The sequence below is a fragment of the Conger conger genome, chromosome 4 (assembly GCF_963514075.1).
Source record: "Conger conger chromosome 4, fConCon1.1, whole genome shotgun sequence".
NCBI classification, from domain to species: Eukaryota; Metazoa; Chordata; class Actinopteri; order Anguilliformes; family Congridae; genus Conger; species Conger conger.
The window spans coordinates 57,510,662-57,535,308 of record NC_083763.1 but is presented as its reverse complement, the minus strand read 5'-3'; the positions used below and the strand labels follow the sequence as shown (position 1 = coordinate 57,535,308).

General features: G+C 40.9%; 2 protein-coding genes across 3 annotated transcripts in view; both read left to right on the top strand.

Annotated features, from left to right (window-relative positions):
- The window catches only part of agbl4 (AGBL carboxypeptidase 4), a 337,579-nt gene that overhangs the window by 241,728 nt on the left and 71,204 nt on the right, over positions 1-24,647 (top strand). The gene's annotated exons all lie outside the window — the stretch shown is intronic.
- On the top strand, positions 13,355-23,546 carry bend5 (BEN domain containing 5). 2 transcript variants are annotated; one of them, XM_061240621.1, is made up of 6 exons: positions 13,355-13,620; positions 17,358-17,488; positions 19,453-19,861; positions 21,813-21,961; positions 22,718-22,931; positions 23,135-23,546. In XM_061240621.1, exons 1-6 carry the CDS (start codon positions 13,440-13,442, stop codon positions 23,329-23,331), a joined length of 1,281 nt encoding a protein of 426 aa, XP_061096605.1. In that variant the 5' UTR covers positions 13,355-13,439; the 3' UTR covers positions 23,332-23,546. The 2 variants fall into 2 exon arrangements, with proteins under 2 accessions (XP_061096605.1, XP_061096606.1); XM_061240622.1 differs by lacking the exon at positions 13,355-13,620 and adding an exon at positions 14,085-14,179.

The window sequence follows — 24,647 nt, the reverse complement described above, 5'->3', positions numbered from 1 at the left end:
ATATGGTTTAGCTGTACACACAGAAAAAAGGATCTGCTCAGAGTGTTCATAGTGCCAGGTATCACCTGGGGGGTATTTCACAGAGCAGGATTACTGAGTTAGCTGGATAACGGCACTGAATAAAACCCAGAACAGCTGTTTTCAGTTCAGTCCATGTTCCTGTTTTGGGAGAGTTCTGGGTTATACAGTTACCCTGCTAACTCAGTAATCCTGCTTCACGACACAGGGCCCTGGTTATCAGATCTCATCTGTGTGTGCCCTTTCTGTGGAGTGGGTGTCTTAGCCTGTAATGGCCAGCACTGAGCTTGTTTACCTCATGATGAAGTGAACTCTCCTGTCTGAATGCACAGGGAGATGCCTGCCTCCACACGAGAACCATGCCAGTCACCGCAGAGCTGGAAGGCCCTCTCAGTGCTGTGTATGTCCCAGGGCTGACCGAGTCACAGCCAGCCTGTTCACTCCTCAAATGGTTGTCTCTCCACTTTTCTTCTGGACGCGCTTTGCTGCAGACCTTTTGTCCGCCGGTTTTGTCTGATAGGAAATAAAATGGAAAGGCATTTAAGAATGAGACAGCGCTTCACAAAAAGGGCATTATTTCTCTGATTAAGAATCGACCGCGACGCTGTTAAACAAATCTGAGCAGTGTGTTTGAGCAGTGTGTTTTTGTTCAAGTCTCTGTTAGTTTTTCAGAGAAACTGGGGATAGTTGTTGCTGCTTCCCACTTATCCTGTTTTATATGGTTGGGCACTGCTCTACTACTGACTCACAACATCTCTTTTCATTTTTGCTTCCCTTTTAAAATGGCCGCCTTCTACTTTGCGATTAACAGACTGTACAATTCCTTAAATCGTATTCCATAAATCGTGAACATATTGTATTGACCAAGCGACAAAGTACCGTTACAGAGGTACATTTGTGACACTGTTTCTATGTGGAAGTGTTGAGATATTTTCCTGATATAAAATAAGCTTCACACTTTAATTAGGTGGATTGCCATTATTTTAAATGATTGCAAAGTTAATGTGTTCACTCTCAGACAGTGGAGGTACATTTTTGTTCTTCAAGGCTCAGATTTAAGAAATGTGCCCTGAAAGTACAGTAATGTTCTCTTTGGTTTCAAATGAGTACATTTTCCAAGCAAGAAAAGTACAAATAAATTATACAGGGGTACAATTGTATGTACCTATGGGGTACTGTCCAAGTGACAAGCATTTGTAAGTTTTTAGGTACTTTTTGTACCTTTATTTCTGAGAGTGTACTGCCAGCAAGCTGGGACGAATCCTGGCGTCCTCACAGACAGACCGGGGGAGGAGTCTGATGACTGGCACGGGAGCCGAGCTCCCATTGGCCGGCTGGCTCTCTCCGCTGTCAGAGCTACGTGGGCATAGGCAGAGGGACTCACGGCACAGCTGCTACCGATGCAGACTCCTGTTCCCCTCCCCGAGGCCAGCGGCCATCAGCAGCCCCGTCACCGGGCCGCCACAGCCTGCCTTCAGCAGCACCCTTTCAGCCCGGCCGCCGCGCGGCCCCAGCCAGCTCGCCAGCCTGCCACTGCTCTTTCAGCTCCGCCTGTCTGACCTGTCCGCTTGTCCCTTATGGCCAAACGCGTTCCTTGCCCGCCCGCTGAGCGTGTTGGAAGGTGCACTTTGTGTACAAAAGCTGTAAAACCCAGAACCAAATGAAATACTTTGGGACAGCTAGAGGGCCATACAACGACATTTTGTTCTTAATGTAATGGCGTTCGTATTGTTAGAAAGTAGTTTTTTGTGTTTTAGGCATGTAATTAATACTTACACTAATGAGCAGTAACCATTAATCATATACTTCACACGCTTCAGTTTGCTATTCTTTTAAACTGAACTTGAACTCGAGTTTCTCCAACCATTGTTTTTGTACATAAATGAAAAAAGGAAAATTTAATGAATAACCTGTTTTTTAAAAAAACAAATATTTAGAAGGCTAAACCCACGATCAATTTTACAGGTCCATTTACTTCCAAGGAAAGGTGAACTTGCACCGTTTCCAAAACCTCAGCAGTATTTCACAGCAGCGACTGCAGAGCCAGGTTTTTTCGCTCTAATCTTCTGAACTAATACGGTTTGGAGAAATCATATTTGCAGAGGGGAATATGTAATCTTGACCCATAGTAATCAATACAGAATGCCCTGGAGTGTGAGTGGCCCTAATGAACCTGATTGAACGGCCCTGAAATATGATCGCTATTCCTGCCGTAGCCATTTGTTCTTTTAAGGAAAGATCAATGTTCCCCTGCCGTATCACTGAAAATACACAGTGGGGTGGCAGGGGGAGCGATGATACCTCTCTAAATATTTGATGAGCGAGTCACACAATATAGTTGCTGGTGCTCTTGCTGTCAGTTTGGAAGTCTGTCTTTGGGCAGAACACATTAGTAATTAATGCCGCTCTGCCTGTTTGGGGGCCACTGTTCATTTCATGGGCTATCACTTTTTTATTGCCAACTGGGTACTTCATGGCTAATTAGTTATTTATGAAGTGCTAATTAAGAGACAAAATAAAGAAACTCAATTAAGATCGGCAGATGTAGTTTTGGAGATCGGCCCCCACTAAGAAAAAGGTGATTACAGATTATGGCCACATACTCTTGATCATGGGTGTTGGTGCTCTTAAGCACCCGTCTTAGAATGGCCGCCTTCGTCCTCCTGCAGTTGGTCCGGAAGCCTCCATTTTGAAAGGTGGTTGAAATGGCGCTGCGAATAGCCTGCTTCCTCCCCTCTGTGTTCACACATCCCTGGCAGAGGAAATGGCCTCCCGCATAATGGCCCGCTCTGGAGAGTGCCAAGCCAGCAGACACACCTGTGCTAGCGTCTGTCCATCTCGCCATTTGGCACAGGTAGCCCGTTTCCATTGGCCGCAGCTCCCGGTAAAGCACCCCCTTTAAAATAACTCTTTATTTTAGGGAAAAACACTCTCCATACGCGCAGATACCAAGGCTCCGCCGGCACGGTGACCTCATCTCCCCCGAATTATTTTTCTAAATTCCAGACACATCAAAATGACGCGCATCTCCCCAGTCAGTGCCCATCAACAGTGTCATTACTGCCTTTTCTGCTCGTCTTTTTATTAATACGGGCTAATGTGTCAGCAATAAAGATAAATGAGAGAGGCAGTGTGTTGCTAATTGGTGGTGCATGATGTCTGACCGCCATGCCAAAGGCTGCGAGAGCTTTATGAAAACACGTCCTGTTATGGAGCCACAGTGTGCCATTGATGTTGGAGCTCACATGTCCGCCTCTGCACAATGTGCTCTTTAACCGCCCATTTCACAGTCCCGGCCGCTCCCCTGACTTGCTGTTGCGTTTGAACCGTGTTTGCGAGATATGCGGAATTTACCATTGTCTCTTACGCCTCGGCCTGTATAGCTGCCTCTCTGAACCACGGCGGCTCGATCCAAAATGTGAGTGAATTGCCTCTCAAACCGGATTGTCGCTTCGTGTTTCATTTTAGTCAGCGCCCGTCCCTACAGTCCCATTGGTGCTTTACATATACGTCATTCCCACGAGGAACGCTGGGAGGTGTGTGTCCCCAATGTGTGAGAAAGCCCTATCTGTCACCACGCTGTTATAAAAGCATAAAAGCACCTGTACTTACGACTAACATCCTATCCATTACTACTAATGGTGTTTTTGCTGGGGTCCACCTGTCAGTCAGGCTGTCGGCTAACCACACGAATGCTTGGGATGCTTCATGCTGGGCGTTCTCGTGCTTGGTGGTGCTGTGTGTGGGCGGGCTGAGCACCCAAGAAATGGAGCTGCGCACAGGAAGTGGAGCTGCACACAGGAAGTCAGATTTCAAGGTCAAAGACAGTTTGCAAGATGCAAGATGCTTTGACTTTTTCACTAGGAATGAAACACACACACATTTCTGCTTTTATTAACTCTGTTGGGTTTGAGATGTTAGAATAACAGTATGTGTTCAGTGTTAAATATACTCTTACAGTGTAGATATGGTCCTTGTTGGACTCATGTGTACTGTTAGAGCTGCATTAAAACTGGATACTTTACTGTGTGCGATGATGGCAACTTGCTAGCTTGTTAAGTATGTGGGTCCAACAACAGGATAATAATTGTCATTGCATGGCTTATTTAGGAGCAAATAAAAAATGTTCTCTTTATATTATATTATTTATAGTATATGTTTATATAATTTATCTATGTTTTATGTGATCCTATATAGTTACATATACTGATAACTAAACTCATTATATTTTTTTAATACTAAATTATTTACAATATCAAATGCCCGGGCCATTGTCATTCTGCTGCTGGGCTTTTAGTCACACAAATGTAAATAAAATATAAGCAGCTTTTTCCAAATAAGATGAAAGTTCTGCATTCAATGCGTTGGTTCTGTATGTGCGTGAGGTCATACTGTGAGAGGAAGCAGGGTAAATGCTGGGCCCTTGGTTCTGTATGTGCGTGAGGTCATACTGTGAGAGGAAGCAGGGTAAATGCTGGCCCTTGGTTCTGTATGTGCGTGAGGTCATAGCGTGAAGAAGAGGAAGGGTAAATGCTGGCCCTTGGTTCTGTATGTGCGTGAGGTCATAGCGTGAAGAAGAGGAAGGGTAAATGCTGGGCCCTTGGTTCTGTATGTGCGTGAGGTCATAGCGTGAAGAAGAGGAAGGGTAAATGCTGGGCCTTGGTTCCGTATGCGTGAGGTCATAGTGTGAGAGGAGGCAGGGTAAATCCTGGCTTAAGACAGGTGGCGCATCGGTACACAAGCCTGAGGAATCCAGCTGCCATATTGGGCCGGGCCAGAAGGAGGCACGGGCACACGGTGGGCTATCGACCCCCAGATTAGAGCAGATTTACAGTAATCCTCCCCTTGGGTGCAGGAAAGCGCTGCCGCCCGGGCCTCCCCTGGGCTCCGGGGCTGCACCTCTGCCAGCTCCCCCCCGGCTTCACAGCACCCCCTCGCCCGTGTTTTTTGTTCTTTTTCCTCGCACAAAGTTATTCCTGCCGCTTCTCCTCCGGTCCCGGCGCCGGAGGACTCCGTGTCGGCGATGTCGTCGTCAGCGAACAGCCGATTACCCACAGCTGCGCAGCGAGCGTCAGCAGAGGGGTTCAGCCCAGGCGCTGCGCGGTTTGGGCTGAGACTGTCGCGCCGTGAATGGAAGCAAACAGCCGCCCCCCCCCCCCTCCTGAACGACGCCGAGCTGAGGCACGTTAATTAATGCGCTTTACACCTCCGACGAGTCTGCTCACACCTCAAGATGTTATTCCGTGAGAGTTTTTTGGTCGACGCTCGATTCCGTTTTAATGTGTTTTGACTTGTGACGGCGGGGCACCAGGTCAGAGTTCTGTTCACAAGGCCGATGTGGCATCGGGGCGGACGCGTTCATTAATGGCCTACATACGTAGCTCTACCTCCGTGTTCCCCATTGTTTCTGATCGTTTTATTGCCTCGACGCAGAGCATAAATCACCCCCAGATCGTCCTTTAGCTCACAGCGCTCTATCGCTTCTATCATATCAATGACTAATGTTTCGCCGTTGGTTTGTTATGAGCGCATTGCTCGTGTCCTCTCACACAAACATTGTTTTTTTTCTCTCTCTCTTTCTCTCTATTAACAATCCGATAGCTTTTGCCGCAGGAGCTGAGAACTCCAAAGTCCCCATTATCGCATAATGTTTGGTAAAATTGTTTGATTATAAAAAAAGAAAAACCAAAAAAAATTGAATACATAGCAGTCATTTCATGTTCCATCAGCTAAAATTGCCTGCAGCCAGAGAGCCAGTGTGAACAAATAACAATATTAATGCTGTGAAGATTATGTCTTATATCAAAATCATTATGGCGCACATATAATTTCATGCCTCACACATTTGTGATTTTAAATACCTAAACAATTATAGGATTACAGACACAAGCGGCTTCGCTTCCACAACCAGCTTTTACACTTAATTTACATGCATGTGTTGATTTTCACAAGTGTCTAAATAATCTGCGAATGTGCAGAGTCTTTCCGGTGCCAAACTCTAAAAAGGGAGACGTCATGGGGATTCGGCGTGGAAAGGGCTTGCACGGGAGGTGTCTATTTTCACAGCAATGTGACTGCTTCTGCGTCCTCTTTTTAATGTGTGGGGATCAGGGGACTAAACCTGACAAAAATTCATGTTTAGTCACAAACGTCTACTGTCTGCAACTGTTCATCCAAAACAAATGGCAAAATGCCATTTCTGTTACTTCACAACCAAATGTAATATTGATGCAACCCAAACACTGAATTTGTACAAGAGGAGAGTGGGGTTTTTTTATGCAGTCCACCAATATATCAAACAAATAAACAAAACTAGTGAGTAATGGCATGTTGAGAAATGGTATGGAAGAATCTGTGTACTGCGGTACCTGGAGCTGCATGTATATGTGCACAGATTCCACAGACCTATAACTCAGATAGATGGTCTGGATCATCCTGTCCCACTATGGTAGCCCTCTTCTTGGTAAGAAGAAGCACTCGTTTCTACTTTCTTACGTTTTTTTACAGTTTTTGTCAGCCACCTTTTTCTTCATTTGCTGAGTTTATATTTATTGATGACATGGAATTGGTCATTTTTTATTTTTGACCATGTCGTCTTTATTGTGCTGTTGTTGAAGCTTGGTACATGCCTGTCCCTAAAGTGAGTTTTTATTTTTGATGAATATGTCCTTTGATATTTCTGTTTACTTTTTTGTGTAGTTTCCACTCCTTGATTTCCCATTGTTGGCAGACGCTCTTTGAATGGAACTTGAATTTAAGTACCATTGATAGGTGGTTAAATGCCACCCAGTGAACATTTTGGAGGTGAAAAGCTGTAAAAACACAGCCACATTTCATTGAAAAGAGATTTTTTTTAGCCAGCAAGGATGTAGCCTGGCTATATCTCGGTAAAACCTGAGCTATATTGGGGTTAACCTAGTCTGTTTATGTCAAGAAGGATTTCCACCCCTCTAGATATCTAGGTCCCGGCTTTTGCTCAAGGGGCAGTTTGTCTCATGAATATCACTACATTGTCTAAATGAATACTGTGTTCAAATGTGTCCAAGGGTTACAGTAAGATGAAGATAGTAAATCAACAAGTGGGTGCAGCATACCCTCAGGATATAAGCGTATGAATGCCTTTCTTGAGTTATTTTAAAAACTGGCCTCATAATCTGACTATTCATGAATGAGCATTTATGGAGCCTGTGATGTATTTTTGCACTGTTTGTATCCACTCTTTCATGCATGATCAATGAAATGACTTCAGATCCCAAATGTGAAAAATGACACAGACTACTGAAGCTCCTAAAACCTTGATTTACAAGTACATGTCAAGTGTGTTTTTATTAGTATTCTGGCAAACAATTATTTTGAATGATAACTGAGCATGATAAATAGTATTTCGTAGACACCTTTCACGGCTCTATTTTAAGGGGGGTGGGGAGGTTCTCTTCCAGGAGGCACATAAGCTTTGGCAAATAAAATAGCACATGATGCATAGTGAGCTAAAACCCAAAAGCATTAACATCTAAGCCCTTGTCACCCAAAACAGTATGAACAGCTCCCTTGGGTTCACTGTAAAAATATTACTCTACATCTGCAGGTTCTTTACTGCTTCCTATAGGACCTGTAAATTTACAGTGACAGTTTTACAGTGACCCCTAGGGAGCTGAAGACCAAACCTACTCTTTCAACATTTTTACATGTTCCCTGGATCCTGCACGCCTTTTTGCAAACCTACAAATGTGATTTTTGAGTCACCGACACTAGGCAGTAAAGTCGGATTTATTGACTGTAGTTGATAAAAACTGCCGGCTGATGATGTGGGGTTGAACATTTTGGAGGCGAGCGGGTGAAATATCTTTTGACCACTGTGTGATTACTGCCATTGCAGCAGCTGTAGCAGCCAACAGGCTCCCTGCCTGGAGCCCTCGTAACTCAGGGAGAACAGGAACATGCCACAGTGTATCCCTAAGTCACAGGGAAACCCATAATTTCAATTACAACAGCCCTGATGGCTGATCTCAATCAAAAAATAAAATAAAATCATGGCAGAGAAAAGCATCCAAAGTTCTGCATCAGTTGCTTTTCAATTACGACAGGCGAAGCAGAACAAAATTGTTAGCGCCATTTATCGACTGTGCTACTCTCTATTAAAGTACAACTGAAGAAATCCATCCCATTGTGTAACAACCTGACTATTTTATAATAACAAAGAGTTCCCTTTGTGTCAGATAGCCTTTGTCACCGTGTGAGAAACAAGGCGTCGTGTGAGGTACACCCTGCGACAGTGGCTCAACGTGGGAGTGCGTGCTAACGCGCGCACACACACACAATCACAGCACATAATCATTCTCAAGAAGTGTTCCATCAGAGATACCCCCGTTTTCTCTTTTCTGAGTTTCATTCCAGGGGCTTTCAGATTCAATAAGACCTACTGAGGCAGAACAAAAGAAATAGGTGAACATATTGATTACAATAATGATCGGTTAGTGGAAACGGTCTTTCTGCTAAATGAAGGCAAGATGAGAGAAACTGGGAAAGGAGCGCTGTCTGATGTCTGCTGCAGGGTCAGTGGGCACTGGGTCCCTCTCTCTGTCTCTCTCTATCTCTCTCTCTTTCTCTCTGTCTCTCTCTATCTCTCTCTTTCTCGCTCTCTCTCTCACTCTCTCTCTGTCTCTCTCTCTCTCTCTCTCTCTCTCTCTCACTCTCTCTCTCTTTCTCTCTCTCTCACTCTCTCACTCTCTCTCTGTCTCTCTCTCTCTGTCTCTCTGTCTCTCTCTCTCGCTCTCTCTCTGGCTAGAACAGTATCTCTTCTCGCTCTAGTGTGTCACTGTGTTTGGTCTTGTTTTTAGAATATAAATGTAAAATAGCAACAGGGTCATGCTTGATGTATCTTTAATAAAATAGCTGAGTACAGAGTGAACACAGTGGGTTTATCATAACCCCACCAATATGATAGATGCAGCACGGCACCATGAAGCGTGCTTATGTAAAATGGCTTTGCTGGTGGAGTTGCACCAGCATTTGGCTTGTATAGTGTGAAACTAATAGGCAAGATATTTGTTTATTCATTCAGAACACTGGATTCAAATCTCTCATGTTTATTCTCTTATAAAGGGGACAGAACACCATTCATACAATTTCTAAATAAATTGTAAGGACCATAACGGATGATTCATAGTACAGAATACTGATACACTGTAATATTTTTTGGAGCACAAAATATATAATTCAACATAGAAATAATGAATACATACTAAAATATGAATTTAATTTATATTATAAATACATAAATATGTTTACAAAAAAGCAAATAGATATAATACAAAATATATTTTCAATAATTATCTGTGGCTGTCAGTCTGAACAATTTAATATACAGTAAAGACTGTGAGTTTTGGTTTGATTTCCCAGTTATGACAAACAATGGGCCTCATGCAAGAACATTTTCATAGCCTTATATGTTTATGAGAGTTTGAAAAACGAGTGTGCCATGTCGGATTCAACAAATGCACCTAACTTCAGACAACTGTCCTAAAACTATATGTCTGTTATAATACAGTATATACGGTACTGTAGGTGGGTTCCGTCGGATAGATGGCCTATGGGATTAACAAGAACAAGGGGCATCAGATATCTGATTGGGTAGACTGCGGTTCCTCCATTTTGGCAAAACATAAAAATACAGTTTTTGTGAACTGAAATTGGTTTCTGACAAGGCCTAGTTTGAAAGTTTTGTCCGAGTTTGGTGTGCCAGGCGAGCTGCACCAACATGCACTGCAAGGCCCTTGTTTACCACGGGTCGGGTCCACTCATATATGTTATTCCTACCTACAATAAGGAAGAAATCTAAATTAGAGAACATTTGTGAATGTGCCAAGTTCTCTTAAATCACTTGTTTTAAGAGATTTAAATGGTAAATGGTTGGCATTCATATAGCGCCTTTATCCAAAGTGCTGTACAATTGATGCTTCTCATTCACCCATTCACACACACATACTCACACACCAACGGCGATTGGCTGCCGTGCAAGGCGCCGACCAGCTCGTCAGGAGCATCTGGGGGTTAGGTGTCTTGCTCAGGGACACTTCAACACAGCCTGGGCGGGGGATCGAACCGGCAACCCCTCCGACTGCCAGACGGCTGCTCTTACTGCCTGAGCCATGTCGCATGTTTTAGTGATTTAAGAACAAATCTGTTCTTATGAGTGGTTCTTACATGAGGCCCAATGTCTAATATTTTCGGGCTGCCAAATATATGAAATAGTGTAAATGATGGAATGGAATGAAAATAATTATTGCATATTAGAATGCATGCATAGCTCGTTTTTCTTATTTGGAAAAGTGCTGTATGATCATTTAACATAAAACATGCCTGTCAAAATATGACTTATTTTATTCAGCCAGTTTTAAGTTTTTTTCGTTATTATTATTTTACATGTTTTCATTTTTTTACGAAAGCAGATAACAAGCAGCTGTGTGATTTTCAGAAATCTGTATGAAATGGATTTTGCTTGTAATATTCAAACATGAATTCCGTTTGCTTTATGGCACATTGTAAACTTTAAGGAACATAGCTACCTACAGTAGATAAAATGCCATTCCATCTACAGCACTCAAAGGGAATATGATCCTTTGGACATTAACAAGCCTTTTGTAATAAATATGCAGTCTGCGTCTTGTCTCCCTGCTAAGTCTGTCTCTGAGAAGTATTCAGCCTTTTTGGGGAAATATACAGACAGACAGAACCTGGCTTTTGTCTTTATCTGTTGTAATTCTGGTAGTCTCAATAATAATTAAAATAATTTGTTATTTAGCTTAATAAATACAGTATATTAAATTCATATTCCTTAATATTGTATAGCGATGTCCTCATTGTAATAAAGCTCAATAGGCCTCAATATCAGTATTTTAATCTAATCATATGATGCAAATCATTTCAATTAGATAAGCCCCTTCAGATGAATAGCCTATTCCCTGTTCAACTTGTTTGCCCCCTGGCAGATTTGGTTGTACAGTTAGTTGGATAATCTTATACTAGAGGGTCAAATCCTGCATGACAACTATTTTATTGTGTTAATTTAACTGTTTTTGAAGTGCGGCTTTGACAAACATGGCTCACGCTTTGATCGGTATTTTCTTTATGATTTATGAATTGTGTATTATATGTAGGGCTATATTGTGGAAATTCTGAGGTGCAGCAGACTCACAAGTTTTAACTAGTAATTAATTAATTAGCAAGGATTTAAAGACAACTGGAATCAAATTTAGTTAGCATGTGGTTAAATAAATGTGCACGATGAAAAGGACTGGTCAAAATACTATTTGTGAAAGAATGTGGTGAAGATATTAAAAAAAGGCTTTTTTCAGTGTTGTTGCTGAAAAGGGCATCTCAGAGAACAAATTCCAATATTGTCCCAGTCACATTATCCCTTCAGACAGTCTTTTGCAGATTTGTTTTTGACACATGAAAAACTAGATTTGGTTTAGACACATGAAATACAGGTCTCACCAATTATGTTGAGGGTAAAACTGAACGTACCAAATCGCAACTTTTGGGTGGAATACCCCTTTCATTCTGCTCTATGTAACATTAGTTCACGCTCCTAGACTAAATCAGATGCTTTATGTAGTCTCTCCATTTAACATGCAGAATCACTAAATGAAATTAATACTGTATTTATTTACCAATCCAAGGATATATAATTTAACCACTAGGGACATGGGTCTAATACTCATCACTGCTATACAGTGAATATGAATGTCAAAAATGACAGTATCCCTGGTTTATTCATAGCCAGTGTCTATTTCACAAAGTGTTTCCCCTTTAAACATAGTCATCATCATTCTTACTGATCTGAACTAAGTTTGAATGAATGCTTATTGCCACTACACCTTCAAGTTCAAGTGGTCATGGGTTAGAGTGAGATGTAATGAGAGGAAAATAATACAAACAAAATAATACAATTAATCAGCTGCTAATTATCGAAAGTTATGAAGCCTTTAGATGTTTTGAATCAAGCAAATCCTGAAATGCATGTCACAGATAGAACACCAGTAGTTTGACTTTACTTTTCTTTAATTCACATGATTCAGTAAAAATATGTACTATGTCCATGATCCCTTCTGTATCTGCCCTCAAGTATAGCACAATTTAAATAGTTATTTTCTGGAGGGTTTTTACACATAAGGTAAAAAACGCACCTTTTCTCAACTGAAAATCATTGGACTGATGTTGCTGAACGTTGCTGTAAATATTTCAAGACATTAATTACAAGGTGACATGGATACATATTTTGGATTTTATATTAGTTGTGAGTTAATAGAAATAGACTTTCTTTTATTATTAATAGAAAATTAAATGTTCGCAGTGACAAACTGACAAATTGTTTTTATCATAGTACTCTTTCCAAGATAACATTTTTGTTTATTTTTCTATCTGACCATGCATACTTCTGAACTGTGAGTATAAACTGATGTGTGTGGTTGCAAAAATCCTATCAAAATATTAGGACCACTACAAATACAGGCAAATGCAGATATACTTACAGTACTAAAAGATTATGTTGCCCTGTATAATATACAGTATAGGCATATTTGTGAATTACTGTGCACAACAATGTTGATATCAAGATTTTAATGATGATTAAATGGTGATTTCTTACATTTGAAATGCTAATTAGTAGTAAGTAGGATTACTATAAGTCTAAATTGGAAACAGAGATTAATCTCTTTCCTACTTACTACTTATACAATTTTTACAGTTGTACAGTAATCTAGATAATCGATACCTATTAAGTCTATATCTGCAATCTCCATTTTAAACTATTATTTATGCCATCAAACATCAATATTGTTGTAACAAAAAAAAAGTGTTTAAATACATCTAAACTGGTTATTGTGTTAATATGACTGACTGAAATAGTATGCCAGTGACAAAATACTGTATTGTAGGAACTGTAAGCAACCTTAGCACATTTATGAAGATACAGAAACTATGTGCCTGCATGAGGAGCTTTAGATAAATTGTTCAGAGAATTTCTAAGTCTGTTCAAGTAGATTTTCTGATATATTGGCATTAGCTGACTGGCTAGCTTGTGAAAATAATATGCTATTAAAAAATACAATTAGAGTAATTTGAAACTAAAGCATTATGTTAACACTTCAAGGAATTTCCATGAAATGTCAGACGACTTAAGTCTTTTGGATGTTGACATTTAGGATACTTCCAAACTATGGTAAATTCGTGTGTTGATTATTCAAGTCTTGTGTTGAGCGAAGGGGGGTAGCCGCTCATTTCCTGAAATGAGGTAGACCAGGCCAGAGTAGCCGAACGCAGAGGCCTTCCCTATTCCCCTTTGTGTGTGTTTATATTTTTAAATTCTTATAGAGGGAAAATTAGTACAATATTTAAAGTGTAGGACCAAAGAAGAAATAATGTATGCTTTCGTGAGGTTCTTGGATGACGATATGTGCTACGCTCTGCCGGTTTCCAGTGTGAAAGATTTTAGACCTCTGCACAAAACAGATTTTGATAATCAGAAGGTGTATCTGGTTCACAGAACTGAAGAGAATGGTACAGGCCAGCCTGGCAAAGCACAGATCCTTGCTCTTGCAGGTAAGTTTCTCCAGCGTTTTCTCTTTCTGTTTTGTTCGATAGAAAGATACCAACTATTTTGTTTGTTTAAATCGCAACGATTGACATTCTGCATGTATTCAGACTGGACATATCAGAAAGAAAATCACGGGGTTTGTCTAATTTTGAACGCAATACGAGATTTCCGCCAAGGATCAAGCCAGTGTGAATTTTGATCGATTGAGGACGCTTGAATCATATAGATATCGTCCTGGGATTTCACCTTGATAGCTTGCTAGGTGGCTAGCTAGTGAGAAAACGAATTAGCTAGTTGGCTAACGTTGTAAACTAGCTAGCTAGCTGGCTTGCTACTTTCATTTTCTAACGCTGCATTGCAAAATAACTACTGTTCGCTATCTTGGAAGCTTGCGAGTTTTATGAGATTTTGATGATGTTTCTGGGCCTATAACGACACTGGTGTCCAAGACATGGGCTTGTTAACGTGTAGCTACCTTTCTAGTTCCTAACTTACCAGTTGACGAGCAAGCACTACCGCTACAAAGCTTGACTTTTAAATTGCAATGGGTATGTTATTAACCAGGTAATGCATGACTAATACAACAAGCCTACAATTAGTTGGCGACTGACTTGTTTCTCCAATGACTTTGTCATCTGTAAGGTTTGCTAATTATCAGAACTTAAATTATGTAGCTGGCATATTCACTTTTTAGATTTACTTGCACAAAATATTGCATTGCCAGCTCGTTAAATTAGCCAATCGTGTGGTTGAACAGCTCTAATGAGCCCGCTAATATCGCACTCTGATTTGTTGTTTTACATTGTTTGCTAGTGGTGTTATGTATCGTAGAAATGTAACAAACGCAACGTATGCTGGCCACATGCATAGTCTGTGTCCTGGATAACTAAAACTAGCTGACACTTGACGAGTTGGCTTCCGACATAGCTTCATGCATATCCCCATAATGTTAGCTGGCTAGCTAGGTCACTGGAATGTTGTTAACGTTGGCTAAGCTTCGTTGGATGGCAAAGTAATTGCACGAGATCTTCCTATGTGTGGACACATGTAGTGATGATAGACTATGTAAACCATTGATTTCGGTAGATTGGTGACGACATAGAGATTGTGTGACTCGTTACAGCATATCCTAAATGTAACATAGCTACCAACTAAGAAATAGACTTGAAAACATTGAATTCTGCTTGTTTCCACTTATGTAACATAAATTATATGGTATTATCCCTTTGCTGGGGCACAATGCATTTCTGAAAAATCTAACTTTTTAATATGAAATTAAATGGTAATAATAATTATCGTCATTTAGCCGAATATAATGGTCATTATCCGCTGTACACAAGATGGGAAAGCTTTGCACCAAAATGCAGTTATCATGTCCATGTTAAATAAATATTGTAACATTAAATGATAGGCATTTACATTTGTGAAATTCACTTAGCTGTTCGTAGCGATTATAGAAATGGGATTTAATTGGCCAGTTTGGAAAATAATTCGATTTAAAATCCGGATTGATTTCTGTCTTTCTTTGTCAAAGGTTTAACTACCTCCGTTCTATATCTTTGATCTGTAAATGTCGCAGATGGAATGACCGCTTTCTTGTGAATGTTAACAGGAGGCCTGTGTACAGAAAACTGTCACTGGTAGCTCTCCACGACTACAGTATGATGTGCGCAAGTCAAGAGGCGTAACGATTTATGGTGATGTCCATAATGTTTGGGACAAAGACCCATTATGTCTTGATTTGCCACAGTTTTAGATTTGGGATCACACAAATACCATGTGGTTAAAGTGCACATTCTCAGATTTTATTGAAGTGTAACTTTATATATTTTGGTTTCATCATGTAGAAATTAGAGCAGTGTTTATACATAGTCACCCCATTTCAGAGCACCATAATGTTTGGGTCACATGGTTTCACAGGTGTTTTTAATTTAATTGCCTCCTTAATGCATGTTTACAAGAGCTCAGCACCTAGTCTTTCGTATAGTATTTTGATCACCTTGGGAAAATATTAATGTTGTTTATCAACATGAGGACCAACATTGTGGCAATGGTAGTCAAAGAAGCCATTATGAGACTGAGAAAGAAGAATAAAACGAGAAGAGACATCGGCTAAACCTTAGGCTTACCAAAGTCAACTGTTTGGAGCAAAATTAAGAAGAAAGAGAGCACTGGTGTGCTTGCTAATCGCAAAGGAACTTGCAGGTCAAGGGAGACCTCCACAGCTGATGACAGAAGACTACACTGCAAGATGCAAACCACTGGCTGGCAACAAAAACAGGATGGCCAGGTTACAGTTTGCTAAGAAGTACTTAAAAGAGCAACCACAGTTCTGGAAAAATGTCTTGTGGACAGATGAGACAAAGATTAACTCAAGAGTAAAGTATGGGGGAGAGAAGGGACTGCCCTAGATCCAAAGTATAACATCTCATCTGTGATGGGGGTGTTATAGCCTGGGCACGTATGGCTGCCAAAGGTACTGGCTCACTTATCGTCATTGATGATAGAAGCCAATTAGATTCTCTTCAGCAGATGAAAGGCATGCTTAAGGGGACTAGCCCCTGAAACAAGCATGAGCTAAAGATGGCTGCAATACAGGCCTGGCAGAGAGTCACCAGAGAAGACAACCAGCAACTGGTCATGTCCATGAATCACAGACTTCAAGCAGTCATTGCATGCAAAGGATATGCAACAAAATTCTAAACACTACTGTAATTTCTGCATGGTGAAACCAAAATGTATAAAAAATGCCATTTATTGGAATCTGACAGTGTGCACTTTAAACACATTTTATTATTATTATTACAAATTTGTGATTGTGGAGTACAGCTGCGAATAATACATTATGGACAGCATTGTATTTTACAAATGTTTTTCTCCACACTTGTACGGCTAAATATAGTGTCTTTCTATTGCAATTATGGACCTGAATACACACACAAGTGTATCTACATTCAATTTTATATTGCTTTTGTTGAATAGCTGACAGCTGCAATACCATTCTTATTAACTGTTGACACTGTTGATATCTTTAAATCACTGTTTTGGTCAGATATGATCATCACAGAATTTATCATCATTATTTTACTATTTATTTCATTTCTGTCTCTATAATTTGCTTTCTGAAGAAGTTGGAATTTCAGATTAATTTTTGGGATGTGTTGAAAATCCGTCTTTCCATTTTCAATTACAGTGTTTGGCTACATGATCTTTAAGAGGGTCACATGCTGGAAGCTATGACGCTGCAGTCAGGAATATATCTTGGAACTAAACACTGCTCAATTATAGGGACAATGTATGCAAACACAGCACATCTATAGACTGTGTAAGCATGCCAGAGTACCTGTACCTGTGTAGACACAGACACTTTGTATGTAGCCTATATTTTCGTATATACTCTTCTTGAAAATCTTTATTTTCATTGTACAAATTCTCGAAGGCTGCTAAGATAATCGGGCATGTATAGAATTTTAAGATGGGATAGGGCAAATACAGCAGTTTCAATTGTTTGACCTCTAGATGTTTGCACCTGTAATGTTTATATTTTACAAGTATGTATCCCTATTTTATTTATCCTTTTTTGTTTCATATTCGAGTCCTGTATTTTTCAAATAGATTTCATATTTACACTGCTTGATTTAGGGAATAATTTTCTTTCTGATATGTCTACGTTAAAGTATTTATATACTATACGTATGTGTACTGTACTTGATTGTCTAATACCCTCTTCTGTGCTTTATAGAAACCATAGAAGAGTTTGAGCACAGTATTATGCAAAAGAAGATGAAAATTCCCAAGCTGTCCTCTAAAGATGTGGGTAATTCAGTTGAGAACCACTTTGGGGAGGAACGACTGCCACTCAGACATAAAAAGGTACATTTCCTCTCTAAATGTAGACACTGAGCAAGCGAGTTACTTGTTTGAGAATTTAAATGTCCTGCACTCCATTTCAGAACGGGTCTCTGCCAGTGTTTAGGATTAATACGCTGGAACTACATACACTGATAACGGTTGCCTTAATAAAGTTTTTTTTTTTTTTGCATTCATTTGAAAAGGTGCTTTCAGAGAAGATTACCTGAAAGTGCATTTACTATTACTTGACATTAGATTAGATTCAGCACTTTATGAGAGGTATTACATTCTGTAGAAATTTCTCATTTTACTGACTAAGACATTAAGGTTCTCAGATATTCAGATTTTGTGATTTTCAGTGTGAAGTACTGTACTGGTTTTTAGCTCTGTAGGATTACCACTGCTGTGGTAGAGAGGAATTATGGGTTCAGTTCAACCTACAGTTACTCAACTGCATACAGCAGCCTTCAAGTCAGCAGATAATGTAATTAATTTGTGATAATAGTGAAACAGATTTGGGTGACACCTCCTAATCTATGTTATGTTCTTAACTAGCTGATTTTATTTTATCATTGCTTTGCTTTGGAGTCCCTGCAAAAGACTCACAAATGCATGCCTTTTATGTCCAAACAGCTGAAATTATCTCCTTCAGGTTAATTGCCATTTAACTGTTATTGTTATAGAAGACATGAACACAATTCTTATTATTTTTCTGTTCCTTTTTCGACCACCTCCTTTTACGAGTAGTTTATTTGAATAATGTGCGATGCAAATGTGTAATCAAGAAACAACCATTACATTGTAGTGCAGCTGCATGGTTGCATTTTTCATTTGACAGTTTGGAAGAAACAAAATGTAGCAGTTCAGCTAATGAGAAAGTTGCCAGTTTAAACATCATATGGTTTGTTTACAGGTTAAAAAAAATGAAGTGAATAAGAGGCACTCAAGAAGAATACTAAATTCAGTATGTGTAAATTATTTTTATTGTTTACTGATTTACTTCAAATAGGCTCCAAAATCTATACACACATTTATTGATTTTAAGATTTAAGGTTTAAGGCAATGGGATAAATCTGTTGCCATAATCTTAGTGGTTATAGGACCAAGCCATAAAGCTGTTTCTAATTACCTGATCAATTGTAAGTGCCTATGCTGAAAGCAACTCTGGTAACCCTTATGAAATAGTACATTGCTATACTATAGTCATACAGTACACTGCCCGGATCGTATCATAGCAATTGTTTTCCATCACTTTCCTTTTTAATAATAATTTGTGCACTCTTATTATGACATGGGCATTAATACTGCCAGAAATCAAAAAGGATCTTTTTATAGGGTTTGCCAAATCTCTTGCTTTTATTTGTGTGTGTATGTGATTGAGGGTCCACACACACACACACACACACACACACACACACACACACACACACACACACACACACACACACACACACACACAAATACACATACACATACACATACACATGCAACGTTATGTGTTAATCGAGTGAGTGCCATAATGAAAATGTTCCAACTTGCTTGCTAGCCTTCGTTAAGCTTCACACTCAGAGCTCGTTCAATTTGCAATTATAAGGTGATTTACCTCCATGTTAAAGTGTTGTGTTTGTAATGATTAAATTGTTTTTACTAAATTGAGCTCCATCTTATGTAAATTTTCTTACGTGACATGAAGGGAAAGAATGCCCCCACATCAGATACAATTAAGAGAAATGGAATTACCTGCCAGTGGGCACAGATTAATCAGGTAATTGGCACGCTTGTTCATCAAGCAAAATAAACAAAAAACAGGGTCAGAGTGATCAGTAAAGGTCTCTTCTATTACAAGCTTGCGAGCTGCTGCTACTTTCTAAGCATTCAAAATCAGCTTTGATGATAAAACATCCATAATTGATGATAAAAATATCCATAAATCACATATCTAGCAGTGAGGCAAAGTGTTCTGAAGTTGTGACTTCTCCTCCTAGGCCCAAGTACAAGACCACGGTCGGCCCAACTCCAACTCCTCCAAGAGCCTGGCCGCGGTGGTGGCCCGGCTGGAGAGGAACGCCGTGAGCCTGTGCGTGGAGGGGGAGGACGACCTGGCGGAGGAGGAGGAAGAGGAGGAGGAGGAGGAGGAAGAGGAAGAGGAGGAGGGAGACTCGGGCACGGAGGAGGCGGTGGTGCCCCGGGTTCTGTACGAGGAGCTGGTGCACAGCTACCGGCAGCAGGAGGAGGAGATGAGGAGGCTGCAGCAGGAGCTGGAGCGCACGCGGAGGCAGCTCCTCCAGCAGGCCAAGAAGCTGAAGGAGTACAGCAGCCTCCTGACCGAGGTGAAGGAGCTGCGCGACTTCAACAGGAGGCTGCAGGACGTCCTGCTCATGAGGCTGGGCAGCGGTAAGACCTCCGCCTTGCACGCGCTGTTCTACCCGTGTTACCGCCACGAAATGGCCATACCCTCGCACTTACTGACTACCTCCATTTACACACTGACATTATGCTCCGCTGCTCGGTCAGCAAAGTTCTCGCTGGCATTGGACATTGTTCTCTTCAGCTATTGTTTCTATTGAAAAAGGAGTTAACTGCGGGGAAACCAAATAAAAGAATACATAAACCTTTGGAGGAGCCATGCAAATTTAGCACTGGTCAGTACCATAGTGAGTGGTTTATTTATAACCATTCTTCTCCCAACTATTCTTCTCCCAATAAAAACTGATTCATTCACCTAAAATACTGTTTCCAGGTATGGCCAACCTGCTTGTGATGATAAGCTGATAACATAGCTGTTACTGTCTATAGTAATAAAAGCATTGTTTCATAAACAGAATTATGTCTTGTTATAGTGTTGTTCTTTAATAACAGTAAAGTAATTTTATATGCGTAATTACAAGAATTTTTTTGTCATGTCACACACAAACAAGTGACTTTAAAATTAGAGAGGACGATTACAAAATCATGAATACATAACTACAGCATTGCTTCTAGACACAATTGTTTCTTTATTAAGATTGTTTGTTCATTTTGAACAGTTGCTTGTTAATGTAAGTACCTATTCCTAAAAGGATAGTTAACTGAGTTCAGTATTTGCTGATAGTCTGCTTTCATCTGTTGGCTAGCTGGCTATTTACTTGTTAAAATAATATTTGTATTTACCAGGAACTATTCCTGTAACCTGGTTTTCGTCTGAGCTTTAAATTAAAAGTAGGCTATTTATTTCTGTATGTACAAAAATGTTTTCTTTGAATCATCCTTAAGAGGCTGGCTCATTGCTCAAAATACTACTTCTTAGTAATGAATGGCGACGTTTTTGAGTGTGTTATTCTGAATGTACTATGGCCTTTCTCTCCATGCCAAAAGTATAATAACCCACAAGGGTGAAAACACAGGCCGCCATACATATGGTGAGGTTATATGAGTATGCAGAATGAAAATACATTGTGGACACCAGCAGCGTGTGTTCATCCAGACCTTCTGACCGGATGGAGAATCCAGGCTCTCCAAAGAAGGCCGCAGCAGATTAGACAGCCCAGGGTGGCCCGGGGTCAGGAATGCTGTCTGCTGACCGATATTAAAACTCATCAGCTCCATGGGAGCTTAGCGTGGCCTGCCACCAAGCCAGCTTACAGGGGCTAAAATAACCCTGTCTGGAGGCCCAGGGAAGCCTAGCTGCAGGGTCGCTCCTGTGCTGTATAGATGTATAGAGGAGCATACACACTTGGTGGGCCATTTCATGCCTACTCCAGGAGGTTGCACCACAGCACCTCTCTGATTTTTCTCTTTTTCTGTCTGTTGGTAGATGGTAATGAGATATAGCTTTCAGCTTCATGCTTCATTTTTTTTTTTTTGCCAGTCAAGCCATTTGGATTTTGCCGGGTGTCATGACGAAGAATGCATTGCAGCACAAAATGAGATTTTTACAGGTCCATAACCTTGTAAGGAAAAGCCCTAAATTTGTGGAAATTTGTGTCGAGAGGTAATTTTGTATGTATGATTCCTGCCTCAGGAAACATGCATCTACTTTTGTTTAGGGGATATTTGGTCCTTAAAATGCACCTTTTTTTTTTACTGGCGCCCAATTTTGAGGGGTCATATCTCCAAAAGTAACCATATTTTTAGTGTCATTTTATTTGTAAATGAGTCATCTGAGAGCACTTTCTCATTGTGTAAAGATAAACACAATACTAATAACATTAGCTGAGATATGAACCATTTAATATTCAATTTGGCTGTTTTTGACACATTTATACCTGCCCAGAAACTAATGTCAGAAATTGTACCCGGCCCTCTACTTCCGATATGTTGAAGTTACATCCTGAATCAAACGTTTCCTCCTCCTTGTCTGCGACAGAGCCTATGCACGACAATGGCACCCAGACAATCAAGGCAGAAGTGGTGGAGCCCATTATTGAGCCACAGGAAGTGTGTAGAGAGGAAGCTAACACCAGCTCCAGCCATTCCCCCTCCCCGAGAACCGTGTACACTTTTACCGATGGCAAGGTGAGTCCTTCCCCAGCCCCCTTCTGCCCCACCGAGGTTATTGATTGGTTGTTTCTCTCATTTGTTCTGCTTTCGCAGGAAGGCGTTGGTAGTGGTGCCATTTATATTTGTTTTGGTTGAGCCCCTATTCCTTCACAATAAACAAGTGCGAAGCGTTATTTCCTGTTAAAAACTCTCCCATCCAGGTCAGTCCCCAGGACTGCTCATTTAATGCTGCCGAGCGTTTTACTGTATTATTCTGTCTGCCTCGCGCGACATGGGGGAATTTGTGTTACAAGCGGAAAGGGTTCTCAGTTCAACCGTGAAGAACAAAAGCAAATTAGAACTCTCACACTTTGCCTGGTACTAATTATTTATACCACAGGAATCTAAGTGACTGACAGGTAGCCCTAGAAAAAAAATATATCCTCACCAACAGGAGAGCTGAGCAAAGCTTGTGTGCTGGCCCGGGTCCTAAAGCACATTAGCTGGGATGGGAAAGGCTCCCGGGCAGAAGCCTGAAGACGTCTCAGGGCGATGAAAAGCACACAACAGTTGGAAGTTTTCCAGTAATTCTAGGCTGGCCCATCCAGTGCTCTTCTGGCTTTGGTTGGGAGAAGTATCTTTGAGGCCATGTGGTGTTGAGGGCTGGGTTTCTCTGTGTAGTAATAGGCTCTTAAACAGGATCGCTGGTGTAACGTGCCTGGCTCTTTCTGCAGTGTAGTAATGGGCTCTTAAACAGGATCGCTGGTGTAACGTGCCTGGCTCTTGCTGCAGGTGCACCTTGGCGGGGGCATCTGGGTGGAGGAGGAGAAGTGGCACCAGCTCCAACGGACGCAGGGCGACTCCAAGTTCACCAAAAACCTGGCCGTCATGATCTGGGGCACGGAGACGCTCAAGAACAGGAGTGTCACGGGGGTGGCCACCAAAAAGAAGAAAGACGCCCTCCCTAAGCCGCCCCTCTCCCCAAGCAAACTCAAAATCGTCAGAGGTAAAACCAGGGAACTAAAAGAAACATAAAAATGTTCATACTTTGTGGTCCATACTTTGAGCTAGTAAATCTGTTTCTCATGTGAAGTAGTCAGCAGGTATACTATATATGTGTATGTTGGATATAGACTAGATTGAATTACAATGTATTTCATTGTGGATTCAAGAGCGCAAGCCTAATTCTAAGTCCCAATTTCTTTCCAGAATGTCTGTATGACAGAGTATCCCAAGAAACTGCAGACAGCGCTGAGATCACGCAAAGATTGTCCAAAGTGAACAAATACATCTGTGAAAAGATAATGGATATCAACAAATCCATCAAGAACGAGGAGAGGCGGGAATCCAAGCTACTCATTAGGCAGACGGTCAAGATGGAGAATTTCAGCTACGATGGCATGTAGTGATTAAAAGTTGTCACCATAGCTCATTCTGCTCTTCTTGGACTGCCATAAAGGAAGAGGGTGGACAGGATCATCACTGCTGCCATTTGAGATTTTCACTGGAGCCCGACAAGGCCTTTTCAACTTCTCAAACAAACTGCTGCGTGTCAGACAGCTTTACCACTCAGTGAACGTAGTCGAGCGGTTGGTATGAGTCATACTGTATGAGTAATTGAGTGGAGTTTATTTTTATAAGTTTTTGGGGTGGGGCTTAAGGGTGGGATAGGGGGTTTAGGTGTGTGTAAGTTAGGAAAGATGCTTTCCATCTAGGTGTGAAAGAATATGGTGGTCCTTAAACAGGTGTTCTGTGTCAGAACATGGCATTGTGTCCTAACGCACTGTATAGAAGAGTAAGAATATACCTTCAGATAAAAGTTTTCTGATTTTAGGAAGACTTTGTAACAGGAGCGACTCTGGGCAGTGTACAGCGTTTAGAGGATGCAGTTTTATAGATTGCCACCTGTGTGCGAGGTCTGTTTTGAGTACTGCTGGTACTTTTTACAGTGATTTGGAGACGCACTTTTTCAACAGGGGTTTTAACTCTGTATGTCTTAAATGGCTGGAGACCATAACCTCTGCTATTGATATCCCGTTGTCCTGAAGATTGATGCTGATTTGAATAGGGATTATCATTGTTCTGATAGGTAAGGGGGAAGTGTTGCTTTCCGCCTCTTCGCCGGTCCTAGTTTTATGGGGCTGTGATGCGCACCCCTGTCTCTATTTTGTCTAGAGCAGCACTTAGCACTTGCTCTTGTAATAATGTAATACGGAAACCCCCCAGTATATCCCAGATATTACAGTATGCAAGCTAGGCATGGTGTAGGCCCTGATGTAAGATTGCCTTTGCTGTTGTTTCCATACAGTCAGGGATGCATACAACTTTGAAACTGTGAATTTAGCAATGTGAGGGAAAAAAAAAAATAGAATTTTTTCTTTTAGATACAACTGTGAACACATCCCTCCCCCCGATCTATGTCCTCGACAATTAGTTAAGCACACGTCCAAATTGTAGCGTAGAGCATACATTTTGCAGGGCCTTAAAAAAATAAATAAAACAATCACAGAGGGTTCCGCTGTCTATTCTTAAAGTCATCTGTGATTGTAACGTAAGCTGATATTGCTTAAACTGCACTTTGGTGTTTGCACGTGGAGTGTTTCCGGGTTCTGCGTTTAAGTGCGTGTAAAGCTGTCAACAGCAGTCGTCTTTGATGCCCTGTTCCCCCTTCCTGACCTAAAAATGGCAGAATTCCTGGCCTCCAAACCCCTTCTGTCAGGCA

Coding starts and splice junctions, on each gene's coding strand:
- bend5 (XM_061240621.1), top strand. CDS start 13,440: ATGTATGCTTTCGTGAGGTTCTTGGATGACGATATGTGCTACGCTCTG. Junction 17,489..19,452: donor TGCCACTCAGACATAAAAAG/GTACATTTCCTC, acceptor TTCTCCTCCTAG/GCCCAAGTACAAGACCACGG. Junction 19,862..21,812: donor GCTCATGAGGCTGGGCAGCG/GTAAGACCTCCG, acceptor TGTCTGCGACAG/AGCCTATGCACGACAATGGC.